Genomic DNA, 15,401 nt, shown 5'->3' with positions numbered 1-15,401 from the left:
TGACTCAGCATTGGCCAGAGAGAATGCAATTGTGTTTTTACTGGTTTTTGAGCGTTGATTTGTTCTTTACAGACACAGAGATAAACCAGGATGTTATGCTCAAAAAAGGTTAAAGAAGGATCAAAGAATGGACTGATAATCTACACCTAACCTAATTTCTAAAAGTGCACTGATGATTTCTTTTACCACTTTACCTTAAAATATATGCGCCTCAGAAATTTGATTGTACATGAATGAACTTCAATTTGAACAAATATGAATTCCTGAAACTAATCATCACTAATTAGTAGGGATGGGACGATACACTTATCTCACAATATGTTTCAATACGTGATATGGGGTTCACGATTCCATACAACCACGATACGCTGTGATAAATAAAAGTTCAATGACAACAAAGTGTGACTGCAGAATTATGTTTATTTCTGAGCCACAAATCTCTCGTCCTCGATGGCATTGGCTTCTTAGAATATAAACTACAATTTTAAAATGTCATTAAAAGTGCAAATAATATAATTTGGATGGAGAGCTTGTGAAATTGTGATGGTCAAGCCGTCTCATTTGTGATTACTACAGCAGAATAAAATGTAGCTAATATCACAATTCATTTTTCTGCCCCACGATACGTATTGTCCCATTTTTGTTTCGCGATATATTGAATTTCAATATATCATCCCATCCCTACTGATGAATGTCTTCCCTCTTTGTACTGTGTTGTGCTGCACACAAAGTACACCCTTCATTATAATACATGCTTTACTCATTAGAATATAACATATCTATACTCATGTATGTCATACCAGTTTCAGATAGGATCGAATCAAGCTGTCGAGCTGGAAAGTTCAGCTAAAGGTCACGTCAAGTCCAGGTTTATAAATACGCGCTCTCACATGGACTTCTACCTACGCACCAGATCAAACCCAATCAGTCAGAGATCTCCCCTTAAATGTGGCCGCAGCTGTCTAGTCACCATGCCTAACAGTTTGAGACACACACATTATGCAATGTGGAGGCACCCTCGACACTCCGCGTGGCCCGGTACGAGCGCGTCGTTCCAATACTCACTCCACTGAGATGATGGAATTATGGAAGTGGGATTCACAACACTGGAATGGGTTTTTGAGGCGATTGTGTGAACTGGGCTTTGACAGTTTTGGCATGACGTCCAACAAAATGCGATTACATCACACTCTGGAAACTGTGCCAATATTGAATAGAATAGAATAGAATAATTTAACTGTTCTGTGCTGGAATTGTGGAATATGACCCAAATTCATCACAGTTAACGAAAGCTAAATTAAAGCTTGTCATGAAAAATGTTTTAGTAATCTGAAGAAAACCAAAGATCCAAGAGATGGAAATGAACTATAATCTTACCTTCCAAAACTAAATAAAGTCAAAATCAATTTGAATTCTCTACTGCCGTGAAAGCAAAAATGGAAATATTCAAAACGGGAAATGCAAAACTATAATTCCCCTGGTGTGGACAGGACAGATGCAGGACAGTCCAGCAGTATAGAAACATATTTTACAGTGTGTGTGTGTGTGTGTGTGTGTGTGTGTGTGTGTGTGTGTGTGCAGCTGCCTTGTGCGCGGAGGTGGAGGAGCGGCTGGTGAACCACCTGTTGTCTCCGGAGCGCTACAACAAGCTGATCAGACCGGCCGTCAACAAGAGCCAGCAGGTCACCATCTACATCCAGGTGTCTCTGGCCCAGCTCATCAGTGTGGTGAGGACGCACACACACACACACATACACACACATACTTGTACACATACATAAGCATACATAAATGCATATCCACATACATTTACACATACACATGCACAGATATACACACACCACAATCACACAAACATAATTACACAACTACATTACTACATTAATGAAGACTTCCATTCTCTAACACCAGAATGTGTCCTTAACATATACTGACGTAAACACCTAAACCTCAGTGTGTTTGTTCATCATGTTACCAACTTGAGACATTTATGCTGCATTCAGTGAGCCTCAGACATATGGAATATTATGGAGAAATTCTACAGTATGCTGCAAATTTGGGTTTTATCTGATAATGAGACATTGAAGACCCCCACGTTTAGATTTCTCTCTCTTCTGTCCGTCTGTGTTTCAGAACGAGAGAGAGCAGATCATGACCACCAACTGCTGGCTCACTCAGGTTTGTGTCCCCAGGCGTCCTCTTCTTCTGCTACTACCGCCTCTCACCGTCACCACAAGAGTCTGACTCATTGTAATCGTTACATTGCATACACACAAACGCACATATACATACACCCACCATGCACACGCATCTAGGTGTAAGGAGGGACAGCCTGGATGTGCAGGAGTTTAGGGAAAATGCAGAGAGACAGTTCAGCTGGTTCACTGGCTAGATCAGCTGATCGCATGGAGGGCAGATATGTCAGCGCACTACTATTTGAAATGCATGTTTGCCAGATCGGGACCGACAGGCAGTGTGTGTGTGTGTGTGTGTGTGTGTGTGTTTGTGTGCCTGAGCTCACATGTTTATGTATGTTTTTGGTTGAATATATTTAATTTTGTATCCCTTTGTGTGATTTTCTGCATCTGCTTGCATGTGATTTTTGATGTCTGTATTTCACGTATCTCTATTTCTGTGTGTGTGTGTGTGTGTGTGTGTGTGTGTGTTCATCAGGTATGGAATGACTACAGGTTAATGTGGGACCCTGAAGAGTATGAGGGCATCAAGAAGGTCCGACTCCCGTCGCAACACATCTGGCTGCCAGACATTGTCCTCTACAACAAGTATGTCAACTCTGTGTATGAGGGACAGAGTGTGTGTGTGTGTGTGTGTGTGTGTGTGTGCATTAAAAACTAAGTGATAAACAGAGACAGAGAGAATGAACAACTTTACTCAGTCCCAAGAGCCCCATCATTTTCCCAAAATGTTTTTCTCACATCCTCTTATGTCTCCTCCTATCCTCTCATCTCTTCATTTTCTCACTCTTTCAGGATAATGAACACAACCTGAAAGCTTTTGTTAACACGGTCAGAAGTGTCTGCAGACAGAGTCTCATCATGACAAGTGCTCTTTCAAACAGTGGCTGGCCTGAGCCACTATGTTTCCTTCATAATCTATCCCCGGCTAGACAGAGGTCACTGGGAATGACAGTCACGCTACAGTCACCGTACTAATATGAAGAGGGGAGGCAGGGAGGAGAGATTAGAGATTTTACATAGAGAGAGAGAGAGAGAGTTTGGGATTATGAAATTTGCAGGTTAGGCCAAAACAAACACGACCACAGCAGATGGAATATTAATTTTTTTTTAATGATTTTTGACAGCTGTAGCAGAGTGTTAGGTACCTGAAGGAGCTGCTTCTTTATTATGAGTTTCAATAGAGTTTTAGTGTCCCATGATCTAAATGTTGTTTCAGAAGCTTTTCCAGTAAAATTCTTGGGGGAAACACTGAACTGTAGGTGTGATTGATCCAAGGCCGGACCGGGCCAGATCTGGGCAAAATATTGCATTCATATTTTTGATAATTCAATTGGAGCACTATCACAAGTCCCTTCTGTTATTTTGTCTCAGGGCATAAGTTGGATATGAGAAGATTTTCACTTTGCGTGTGCACCAGACAACATCTTGCAGCAAAATAAAATGTCTGCAAGGCAAACTCAATACATGTGAACTCCGATTTTTTAATAAATTCAGCCAAGGAGACATTCGCCCCACTGCCTCTATCCACTGGAGTGTTAGCTGGCAGACACGGAGGCTTTTGGGCCTCACCTGATCCGCAACCCATATAGGTCAACACCTGGGTCTTTTTTCCTTCTGCTATTTGCTTGTAAAACAAATTACTTTCATCACAGAAATATAATTAATATAGAAGTCTATGCTTTTTGGTGAGTGTCAAATTGCAGCAATGACAGAAAATGTTTTTTTCTTTGCTGTTTGAGTTTTAGTAGAATTTGATTTGCCTTTGGCTCCATACTTGTTCAGCAGGGTGAAATGGATCTGCCAGATAATATACTGCTTTCTGTGTAGTTAAAAATGTTAACTAGTTGGATCTACAGTGGTTTGAATACTTAAAATGCACTGTACACAATAGCCATCTCATGGCAGTTTGTCTGTATAGGTGGTCACTGTGTGTGCCACAATGCCAGCAAACACATTGAAAAGATGTTACATGATACATTGTGCCTGCACCTTTGTTAAAAACCTGTGTAAATATAGCACCAAAATGAGAGTTGAGACAACATCTATAGTTGTTACCTTTACTGTGCCATAAGAAAATTTTGTGCATGTTTGGGTTGATTTTGACCTTAAACAATGTCAAACTGATCCACAGCTCCATAGAGAATGAATTGATGGATAAGGTGACTAATGGTAACCAGGGTGATAAAGGGACATTTTGTGGTTTGTTACTCTTAGTGTGTGTGAAATGCTTGGGTAGTTCAATTTAATTTAGATTTGCAAAATGGCTAAGTGAACGCAACCCACTGTTGCTATAACTGCTTGGGCAGATGCTAAACTGTTATTCTGACACAGGTTGATGGGCTCGCAGTTGCGTGGACATTAAGTTATACAGCATTTGACATCTGTTTGGGTCAGCAGTGCTGCCCGACCGTTTGTACAGGGCTCAAAGGCATTAAGCTTTTAAGAACACAGATTGCTGGTCAGCTTACAAGACCACATAAACGGCATTATGGCTTAAGAGGCAAAACGATATCAGATGATCAGCACTCCTCAGATACCGAGGTCTCTAGCCAAGTCTGGGGGAGCAGAGGTCGCAGCAGGCAGGTGGAGCCTCTGCATATTTAACCATTCTGCATATTCACAGCAGAGCATTAGAGAGCGAGTGTGATGGCTGGATTCCTGACCTGCTGTATAATTGATAGGCCACTGATGTATAATGCATCACCTGCAGCCTTGGTGAGAAGAAGAAGAAAAAAACCTCAATCTCAGCAGATTTGAGGTGCGGGTTAGGCAGTTGTCGCCATCTCACTGGGTGTGTCCCGATGCAGAGTTCTTCCCCTGGGACGCCAACCAATTAGACCCTACAGCCCATAACTTTAAACACACATAATTGTTGTTCGTGTCACCTCAGCAGACACACAGTAACGGTCAGCAGTACGTCTTCTGTACACACTACCACTCAACGTAATACATCGATTGACCCAACTTTCTTGTTCTTCTCTTGACAAGAATTAGTGCTGCAACACTGATTCTGTTGGCAGCCCGTGCTCAAATGCACTTAACAGGAGGAGCTAGCTTCCGTTGAAAATGTAATGATTTTGACAAATGATGACAGATTGTCGTAAAGTTTTAAAATTATGGTAGGGATTTCAACAACAACCTCCACCGGTTGCTTGGATACACTGAGGAAGAGTGTGGAGGGATCTCCCACTAAGCAACAGATGTATTTTTGTACTAACAGTGGTGGTTTTTCAACGATTCTAATTTGTCTTTCTCCTCTCCTTTTGCTTTTCTTGTCCCTTTTTTTCTCTCATCCCACCTTCATCTTCTCAGTGCGGACGGAACCTACGAAGTCTCCTTCTACTCCAACGCGGTGGTCTCCAACAACGGAGAGGTTGCCTGGCTCCCACCGGCCATCTACAAGTCGGCCTGCAAAATCGAGGTCCGCGACTTCCCCTTCGACCAGCAGAACTGCACCCTCAAGTTCCGCTCCTGGACCTACGACCACACCGAGATCGACCTCATCCTCCTCAGCGACTTCGCCAGCCGCGACGACTTCAAGCCCAGCGGCGAGTGGGACATCGTGTCGCTTCCCGGACGCAAGAACGAAGACCCCGACGACATCACGTACCTCGACATCACCTACGACTTCATCATCAAGAGGAAGCCGCTGTTCTACACCATCAACCTGATCATCCCCTGCGTCCTCATCACGTCTCTGGCCATCCTGGTGTTCTACCTCCCGTCGGACTGCGGCGAGAAGATGACGCTGTGCATCTCCGTCCTGCTGGCCCTCACTGTGTTTTTACTCCTGATCTCAAAGATCGTGCCGCCTACGTCTTTAGCAGTGCCTCTGATCGGGAAGTACCTGATGTTTACCATGGTGCTGGTCACCTTCTCCATCGTCACCAGCGTGTGCGTGCTGAACGTGCACCATCGCTCCCCCAGCACGCACACCATGCCTCCCTGGGTCAAGCGCGTCTTCCTGTACCGGCTCCCCTCCTACCTCTTCATGCGGCGACCCGGCAGCTCCAACATCCGCGAGCGCTTCCGGAAAAAGCACCAGCAGCGGTCGTACTCGGACCTGAAGCAGCGGGGCGCGGACGGGTCGCCGGCGGCCGGAGGGGCCGGGAGCTCGGCGGGGACGGCGGATTCGTCCTCGTCCTTCTACGTGAACGAGGAGTCGGCCAAGCGCTACGGCTGGAAGGTCAGCGACCTGTCGGAGAACACGGAGTTCAGGAAGAGGATGACGCTCAAGTGCAACATCGACGTGGAGGAGGCGGTGGACGGAGTGCGCTACATAGCTGAGAAGATGAAGAGCGAGGATGACGATGAAGGGGTGGGTGTTTGGAGAAAGAGTGTGTGTGTTTATGTGTGTGATAAATCAAAATATGTATAGCATGATTCCTATATGAGACACGCTGCAGCAGATCAAGGCTTTTGGCTTTAAGTATAGAACAATTGAGGACTTTGCATATGCAAATGTGTATTTGTTTAGGATTATAGGATAATGATGCACAATGGCAATTAATTGCAGTTATACTAAGTTCTGGAAGAGCAACTTCGATTTTTGCGTGTAATCAGACACCAAATTTATCATAATGTTGTGCATGATGAAAATTTGCCCCAACATCAGCAGAGCCACAAACACAGCCCACTGAGATACAAAGTGACTGCTCTCACAGAAAATTCATCACTGACTTTAATTAAGTGATCTCATGTGTATTCATACCACGCCATTATTATTATTTCAAGGCAGTATCACAACAGTTAAAACCGCTGCAGTGTTTTATTGGAAAGAGAAACAGTGTTTAACGTTCATAACAGTTACATTTCAGTTCATTTCAATTTAAAAGTAACAATCAACAGTCACTCTTGATCCAATCTAATGCAATTGAACTCAACTCAGTTTTACTCAGTAAAATCCAGTTCTGTTCAGTTCTTCAATTCAATCAGTTCACATTCAGCACCATTCAGGTCAGTTTCACTCATTTTAGTTCAACTAGCTTTACATTGTCAACGTAGTCAGGAAGCGCAACAGCGGCAACATTTAACACCTAACTTTTCTCTCTCCTTAGATCATTGAGGACTGGAAGTACGTTGCCATGGTGATCGATCGTCTCTTCCTGTGGATCTTTGTGCTGGTGTGTGTGGTCGGGACGGTGGGCCTCTTCATGCAGCCCCTGTTCCAGAGTTACAACACCCCCACTGTCGACGACCTGGAGCAGAACTGAAACCTGAACATGAAACCCCTTTCACCCGGAAATGAACTTTGAGTCCCCCCCAGCCCAGAGACAGAGCTCTGATAACATTTTGACACTTTAAACTCACACCTCCGCCTCGCACCACACTCTCACTGATTTCCCGCTTACTCTCGCACATGGAAAAGTGAGAGGAATAACTACAATGCGCTTTACCCCTTTAACCCTCCTTCCATCCCTCCTTCCATCCCCTTCATCCGCCGCTTCACCTTTTATTCAAACTGTGAGGTGAAACTAGCTTCAGAATTCATCCTCTTTCTTGAGGATCAGTATGACTCTCCACAGGCATAGAGATATTGCTTTCATTCATTCATTGATGGGGACACAACAGGCAGAGACATGAGGTTTATTTTTTTTATTCTGAAGGAAATCCTCCTGAATTAGGTGAACTGAAAGTATATTGACCCCCGACATGGTTCACTGAGGTTCACCTGGCCAAGAGCAACTCAGGACTTGATTTTTCTTTCTCTTCAGACTATATTTGATTTTACTCTGTCTACCATCTTAGCTCTCTCTCGCTCTCCTCCTGCACAGCTTCAGTTATATTCAGTCACTGCTCAATTATAACGGGCCTAACAGGACATTATGGGGCTTAGCATGCAAAAAACAAGGCTCTCGTCATCCTTTTATCATTCTGCTTTTAGTTGATTCAAAGAAAAGGAGAGAAAGAGAGAGAGAGAGAGAGGGGTTGAAGTGGGGCGCAAATTCTTTCTGCATTCTTCCAGAATTGTTTGCTGAGCCCAAAGATACGCGAACCCCGCATAGAGACACTTTCATGAGCAGACATATGCAACACACAAGCAACATGTGCCGCAGATATGAACACATGGGCCTGAGAGGACATCACACCCCTGGATGAAGAGAAGAAGAGAGAGACAGAGAAGAAGAAGAAGATCACCTCCCCGTGTCCCCTTGCCAGTAGCACACATATGAATTTCTAATATTTGCCTTCAGAAGGAGAGCAAGAAAGGACAAAAAACAGCCAGTGGTCTTATTGTTGCGCTGTTATAAAGGAGAGGGGGGGGGGGGGGGCAGCTTGTGTGTCTGGCAGCAGCTTCTGGCCTGACTTGACAGACTGATCAAAGCGATAACAAACAGTGCTGCTTTTCCTCGGGGGTGGAAGTGTGTTGTGATGTTCAGAAGCAGTCCTAGTTTGAATGAGGGAGGGACAGAACAATAGGAAGCTATATAGCCCAAAAAATAAAAACAAACAAAAAAGAAAACCAACGACCGTAAGGCTGTCGTTGCTCACAGTGCTTCTTTTAAAGGTACAGTACGCTGGTTTCATCGAAGCAGTGCTCATTAGCATCCATCACCAAGGAAACCAGCAGCAATATTGTACAGTATTTTATACACATTGACCTGCTAGCAAATTGGCCAAACCGCGTCGAGTCTGGCTCTGCACTCGCTATATCTTCCATATCGTATGTTTGAACGTCGCAGTCTGTTCTCAGAGAAGCTACTTGAATCCGTGTGCAGTAATTTTTTTCCAAGAGGAATTGTAACTTTGTCACTGTCATCATGCATCATGCACTCGTCTGTCACTGCTACCAACGTTAGCCAAGGGAAAGGCGTACTGTACTAATCCAGCTGTATTGATTTGTCTCATCTTAACTGTTTTGTTTTCTCAGTGGATGGAATGAGATGTGCTTTTTTTTTTCTTATTTCTTCCCACTGGCCAGTCATGTTAAGTGACTTGTTGAATTTTTGTCTGTATGGACAGTTGCATTGTGGGTACAAGCTGAGAATGACAGGAAGGGACCATGCTGATGTCTTGCTAAATGGATCAATAAAGGGAAATGAAAGTGACGAGCAGGTCTGATGAATCACTACAAAAAGCAGTGTTTTGAACTATACTTATTAAACATTCATTCATATTGATTAGTCATTTCATGCTGATTTTTAATATTGTAACAACTTCTAACCATAGCCAATAATTGCAAGCATACATGCAACATTTACAAACGTCTCATTTTTGATATTAGGTTTGGATCCTTTAGAGACATCACACAAACTCTCTCTCTCTCTTACCCCTCTTTCTCTCTCTCTGCCCTCTCGCTCCATGTGTCTCTCTTTCTTGATGTGTGTTTAACAGGCAGTTTGACCAACACTGTGTTACGAGAGCCGACTGAGGAGAAGCCTATACATCCTCCGGGCTCGGAGCACAACCTTACAGATTGCTGGGCTGCGTTGAAATGACTCAGAGCTGAGCAGATTCTCCCAGGACATGGCATTTTAGACAGAAGTTTCTGGAGTGCATGGCTGTGGGCGCTCTGTGTGTCTGTGAATTGTCCGGGGGTTGGGGCTAAATGTTAGTCAGCTGACTAAGGCTTCATTAGAAAGTCTCGTCTCCCCGGGGTCGTCACTTCGCCTTCTGTTAGCTTAAGACGGCAGCGAGGAGACACGCCCGCTAACTTGGGCACCGAAAAAAAACGCAAGTGGGCGTATAGGGACACAGACACACACACACACAGTCATAAGCTGGGAAAATCATAACGCATAAGTGTTATGATAGGGTCTCTCCTCTTTATCAGATCAGATATCAACAGCTGCTTTGTAAAATGTGCTGTAGGCCTAAAAAGGAGCCAGCATCAGCTATCAATATTCTGTGGTATAATACTAATATGGGCTATTTGTTGGATTTGTAGTTGTTCATTTTACTTCACACACTACTTATAATTACTTTACTTAATGTAATTAGCAACAATAGCAACATTAGCCTAAATGTCACATTCACCATGTGGCCTGTGTGTGTCCACATGGATATTTTAAGCCATTTTTTCCCCCTTTTCTCAGAACAGATAAGTAAATGTTCTGCTGTTTTCCATCAACTGCTGCTGCATCCAGCAAAGATACTACTACATCATGATGTTCCAGTAAAGACTGCATCATCTCTCTCTCTCTCTCTCTCTCTCTCTCTCTCTCTCTCTCTCTCTCTCACACACACACACACACACACACACACACACACACACACACACAATCAAACAGTGACATAATCCTGCAGACAGAGTGACAACCATTGAATTAGAGTTGGGTTCAGCAATTATAGCTCGTGTTAGCTAGTAGTGTAGCTCGTGTTTGTACCCCCTCACCCCCCCTCATCCTCCCATGTGCATATTGGTATGACTCATAAATTAGATATTTGACGTCTGCATCAATTTCCATTAAGAGAGTGGCTAGCGGAGAGTGGGGAGGGTTGGGGGTTGGAGGGGTCAGTGGGTTGGAGAGTCCGCCTATCGATCATGTTTTTCTGCTTTTTAAACATCCCATAAACCCTCCACACAAATATTTAATGAGTGATTCCATTCCCATCTTTTTTGTGTTGCGTAATTTTCCTGTACAGGTTTCCTTTAATGACCAGTCCTGTCAACCAGGATGACAACTTGATTCTTAAAACTCTCCCAGTGGTTTTATGTCATTTGATACTGGAATTTTGCGGAAACAAATTGTTGGTAGTTGGAAAATGAAGAAGCATCCTGCAGGTTTATCTACCTCATGCAACTGAGTGGACCCTTGCATTGTATTCACACTGTGAGCAACTTGTTTGATGGGTGGTATTCTGACCCATTGTGGGAAATGCAAGAGGTTCTGATTGCATCTGTGTACTGGTCTGCAGCTACAAAGTGTTGAATTGGCAAATCATATGTTTTGGGGCTGTGGTATCACCTTTCATAATGTTAAAACTCATCCTAACCCCAGCGATGGCTGCAACCATTCTCCAAGCACTGTGTAGAGAACTGGGAAGCTATCAACTTCTCGTCCATTTTGCACTTACCAGGCAGAGCTATTGAACTCCCATTGGTAAGGAAACAAGGAAGTGCAAAAATCTAATTGGCTGTTGATTTGGGTTCAGCAATGATTCAGCAATGGCCAACTTTTCTCAGCCTACAAGCTTGTTGACCATTGACACATTTGGCCGAGTTCCCTGGTCACTCAGCTCTATAGGAAATGAATGGACTAATGGTGACTTGTTGCTCACAGTGTGAACGCATGGTTATCCACAGTCTTCAACAAAACTAAGCACATATCGACAGCATATCGACTCTGAATCATACTGTTTTGAATTAGTGGGAAGAATGCTCACAGGCACAAGGGTTGTCAACAGATATATACTATATATATACAGTATGCAGTATATACTGTATAGACTGGGAGAGTTGGGGTAATGGTCTTCGGGTCTGATCGGGAACCGTGACGGAAGAGATGAAACCAGATGCAGGACATTGTGTGTGTGTGTGTGTGTGTGTGTGTGTGTGTGTGTGTGTGTGTGTGGGGTGATAGGGAGGGAGAGAAGGAGAGCCATGATAGAGGGAGAGGAGCAGGGAGGGAGAGAGGGATGATAAAGGCCGGCCATAAACCAGAGAGACCAGACTGCTGCAGTCTCTTAGACTGAGAGAGGAGCCGACATCAAAGGCCATTTCACACCGTAGTCAGAGATCAATATGCATTTATTGTTCCCAGAGAGGCAAACATACATAGACACACACACACACACACACACACACACACCCTCACACACACACACACACACACACACACACACACACATATTTTATGTGCATGGATGCATGTATGCAAACATACTCACAAAGGCACTGACAGGCAAGCAAGCAGTCATACACAATTTGAAATGTGAATGTGTAAAAATTTTCATCTTGAATAAAATATACACACATGCATGTAAAACACAGACACAGAAAATTATAGACTTACATCCCATGTCATATTTTTTTCTTAGTGGCTTTTGATATAGAAACTGTGGCTGGAATGATGACTTCTGGCTGAATTAGTTCAAAAAACAGTTAATAAGTCATTGGTTTTTTAGACAGAGCTGGATAAGTACTGTAGAAACCAAGAGGTCAAAGGTCATGCAGACACACATACAAACACACACACACGCGCACACACACACACACGCACAAACGCAAGCATCAGCATCAGCATCAGCTCTCTACATCCACATATTTCTTTCTTCTCTTCTCTTCTCTTCTCTTCTCTTCTCTTTGTGAATTTGCTGTAATCAAATATGCAAATCCACCTCAGATCCAACTGTCAGCAGCCCTTGATCCGCTCCCTGTAGCCCGCTGCCCTCCATGTCCCCCATCATCCTCCATCGGACATTCCTGCAGGATTTATACCTGCCATTCCGGCTGCACGCTCGATATTTATGAACTACATTACTGCATTACAGAACGTGTAGCTGCCGTGCCGTTGAGGCCGATCGATCCTTCCCACCGAGCCGCTGAGCGTCCAGCTGCAGGAGCAGAGGGGACAGACCCTGAGCCTCAGTTCAGACGCTCTACAGGCCTTTGAACTAGGCCAGGGGGTCGCTCTGTCATGTCGCTGGTGCAGCAATAAACATCTAGTCTGCTCAGGTCTTTCACCTGCTGACAGATTAGGGTGCCAGCTACTGCCAACTAGTGGTCATACGAGGCATTACAGGGTTTGATGGTCCTCTCACTATCAGTAGTAATAGGAGTAGTAGTCCTGCTACTACTACCACCACTACTACTACTACTACTAATAATAATGATAATAATAATGCTAATGATAGGTGCACATTTACAACTCACTTGAGACAGTGGGGTGGTAAATATACACATTTCTCAAAGTAAATCTGGTAATTCTATTAATTTCCCTGTTATTGTGGGTCTCTCACACTCCTTAAGTTATAGATAACACATCATGTATGTCCTAAACTGTCCTGAGCTCTGCATCTAAAGGCTTTCTGAATAAACAGATTATGATATCGGCTCTCTATTGGTCGCTGATACTCTAGATCATTATTAACAAGTTACTGGCCTCACAGAGGTATGGTTGAGTTGTTTTTTTTCTGTAGAGCATCTACTGTTAGAGTCACTGCTAAATTCAATCAGGCATCAATTTCAAGGCCAGGAGAGAACTATGTTGAACAAAGAGGCTCTCAAAACACAAACACATCTTATTCATCCACCGCGCACGAAAAGGCAAACACACCAACGCATGCCAGCTTGTGGAAAAAAGATTTGTTTTTCCGATCACCTGCCGGATACCACTGTTTGCAATTTTCTGATTATAGTCATTATGAGAGCCGATGATTGAAATCGGTTAAATAGTCCAGTTTGACACTTAGATACAATGGCCCATAAATCACCAAATGACTCCAGGGGTATAAAATGTTTCTAACACATCTCAAACACATTAAAAGCAATTGCTTGAAACTGTATAACTGGTAGATCATCTCTGGTGGCAAAAAGGTGCCAAACGATCACACAGATGTCGTCTCTGTTATATTCCATCTCCCTTTTCCTGAAGGTTACGCCAAAACTGTTCCAGGTAGTAGCTAGCTATCTACAATATTTGACAGCCGTCCAAATGGAGCAGAAATGAATTCTCGCCATAAGACAGCTCCCAGTCCTCTATAACCCAACTTTACTCATATATTGAGACAGTAAAAAACATTCAACTTGGCAGCAGATGGCTGCTGCTGTTGTACCTCCAGGTACGTAACGTTTACTAACTTTAAAATAACATAATAAAGTGCTTACATTATGGTACACAATCTCTTGACGACATTGTTGACGTTCACATAATCTGAACGTACCATAAGCCTTGAGTGGCCATGTTTGTCTCTTTAGAGACAGCCAGTTAACTGATGTCAGTCAGAGCACAAGACAGACAAAGAGAGAGGAAAAGGGGGGGAAGGGAAGGGGGGGTTGAAAGCATGGTAAATAAATTGGCACAATACACTGTATGTGTGTGGTTGCTTGTGGATTTGTCCATGTGCGTGTGTGTATGAGAGAGCAAGAGAGAGATGGAGACTGAGAGAGAGATCGTGGGAAAAACCAGGGAGCAGAGAGATGGCAGTTTAATTAGCAGCGAAGGGCTTTAATCAGATAACTGTGATTCGAGCAGCACAGAGACTTTAATTGGTTGCCGGCGGCTGCAGCAGGCCACAGCATGACCAAGCAGAGGAGCGTACAGTGGGAGCGGTATAAATGGAAAATAGGACGGACACTCGCTCCCATGTTAATGGGTCTGGAGTGACGGGCACTATGGGGAGAGAGGAGGAAAAAAGGAGCAATGAGTAGCGGTTAATGGGTAAAGGGTGAGGAGGGGAGCGAGGAGCCGAGCGCTGCGGGGTTGAAGAGGGCAGAGGGTGTAGCGTGACTGGAAGGACGGGATGAGCTGCCAGAGGAAAGGGGATGCTGAGAGCTTGTAAAAGGGGTTGGGGGTAGAAAGAGAAGAGGGAAGAAGGGGATTATGGGAGGAAGGCTAACGGATTTGGATGGGGTAAAAGGCTACGTTAGAGGCAAGGGAGGGAAGTGGTGAGAGGTCAGAATGCTCACTCATCTTTATCATCTTTCAGATCAAATCTTAGTCATCTTCAGTCAGTAAAAAGAAAGTTCCTACATACATACAGTATATACATCAATTAAAACTGCAATATGCAACTTTTTGACATTAAAATAATTAGAAATAAACAGAATATATTATACATTATCAGTCTTTGTGTCTGTGACCCTGTGTGTTCATGGTTAAATCCCCCTGTTTGCCTGCAATTGGCTTTTCAATGATGTTTGGGACGTTTTGGAACGTATACCATTTGCTGTGGGGGTGTCCAGTGGTGAGCTGGGCTGTGGCTATTAAAGGCAGGGAAGTCATAGCAACAACAACAATGGCTGAAAGCAGTAAGAAACAAAAGAGCGAAAGCTAAACGTGTGGCAGACAAGACACGGTCAAAAACACAGGTGAATGTTGCCATTGCTTTTTTCTTTTAAATTGCTGATTGCCTGCGTTCTCCGTCTGCTTCTTCAGCACCTGTTGTTCCCTCAGCCTCAGGCTGGATGACAGCTCATCAAGATGAGTGACAACTGTCGGGGCGGGACCTTGACCAACTGAGGGGGAGGAGGGCGGGACCAACAATACACTTCACTGCCTCAAGGAGAAAAGTTGCACATTGTAGCTTTAAGTGATTTTA

General features: G+C 43.9%; 1 protein-coding gene across 1 annotated transcript; it reads left to right on the top strand.

The window, feature by feature from the left end:
• The first annotated feature begins 2,136 nt into the window (after window positions 1-2,136).
• On the top strand, window positions 2,137-7,411 carry LOC139667091 (neuronal acetylcholine receptor subunit beta-2-like). The gene is made up of 4 exons (XM_071546494.1): window positions 2,137-2,178; window positions 2,674-2,783; window positions 5,511-6,516; window positions 7,256-7,411. The coding sequence occupies exons 1-4, from the start codon at window positions 2,152-2,154 to the stop codon at window positions 7,409-7,411; spliced, it is 1,299 nt and encodes a 432-aa protein (XP_071402595.1). The 5' UTR covers window positions 2,137-2,151.
• The last annotated feature ends 7,990 nt before the right edge of the window (window positions 7,412-15,401 follow it).

The sequence above is a fragment of the Centroberyx affinis genome, unplaced genomic scaffold (genome assembly GCF_046629955.1).
Source record: "Centroberyx affinis isolate AG114_WGS23_722 - 3 ecotype Tasmania unplaced genomic scaffold, CSIRO-AGI_Caff_v1 ptg005284l_1, whole genome shotgun sequence".
Taxonomy (NCBI): domain Eukaryota; kingdom Metazoa; phylum Chordata; class Actinopteri; order Beryciformes; family Berycidae; genus Centroberyx; species Centroberyx affinis.
Note: the sequence above shows the minus strand (reverse complement) of the source record. Positions and strands in the feature narration are given on the sequence as shown.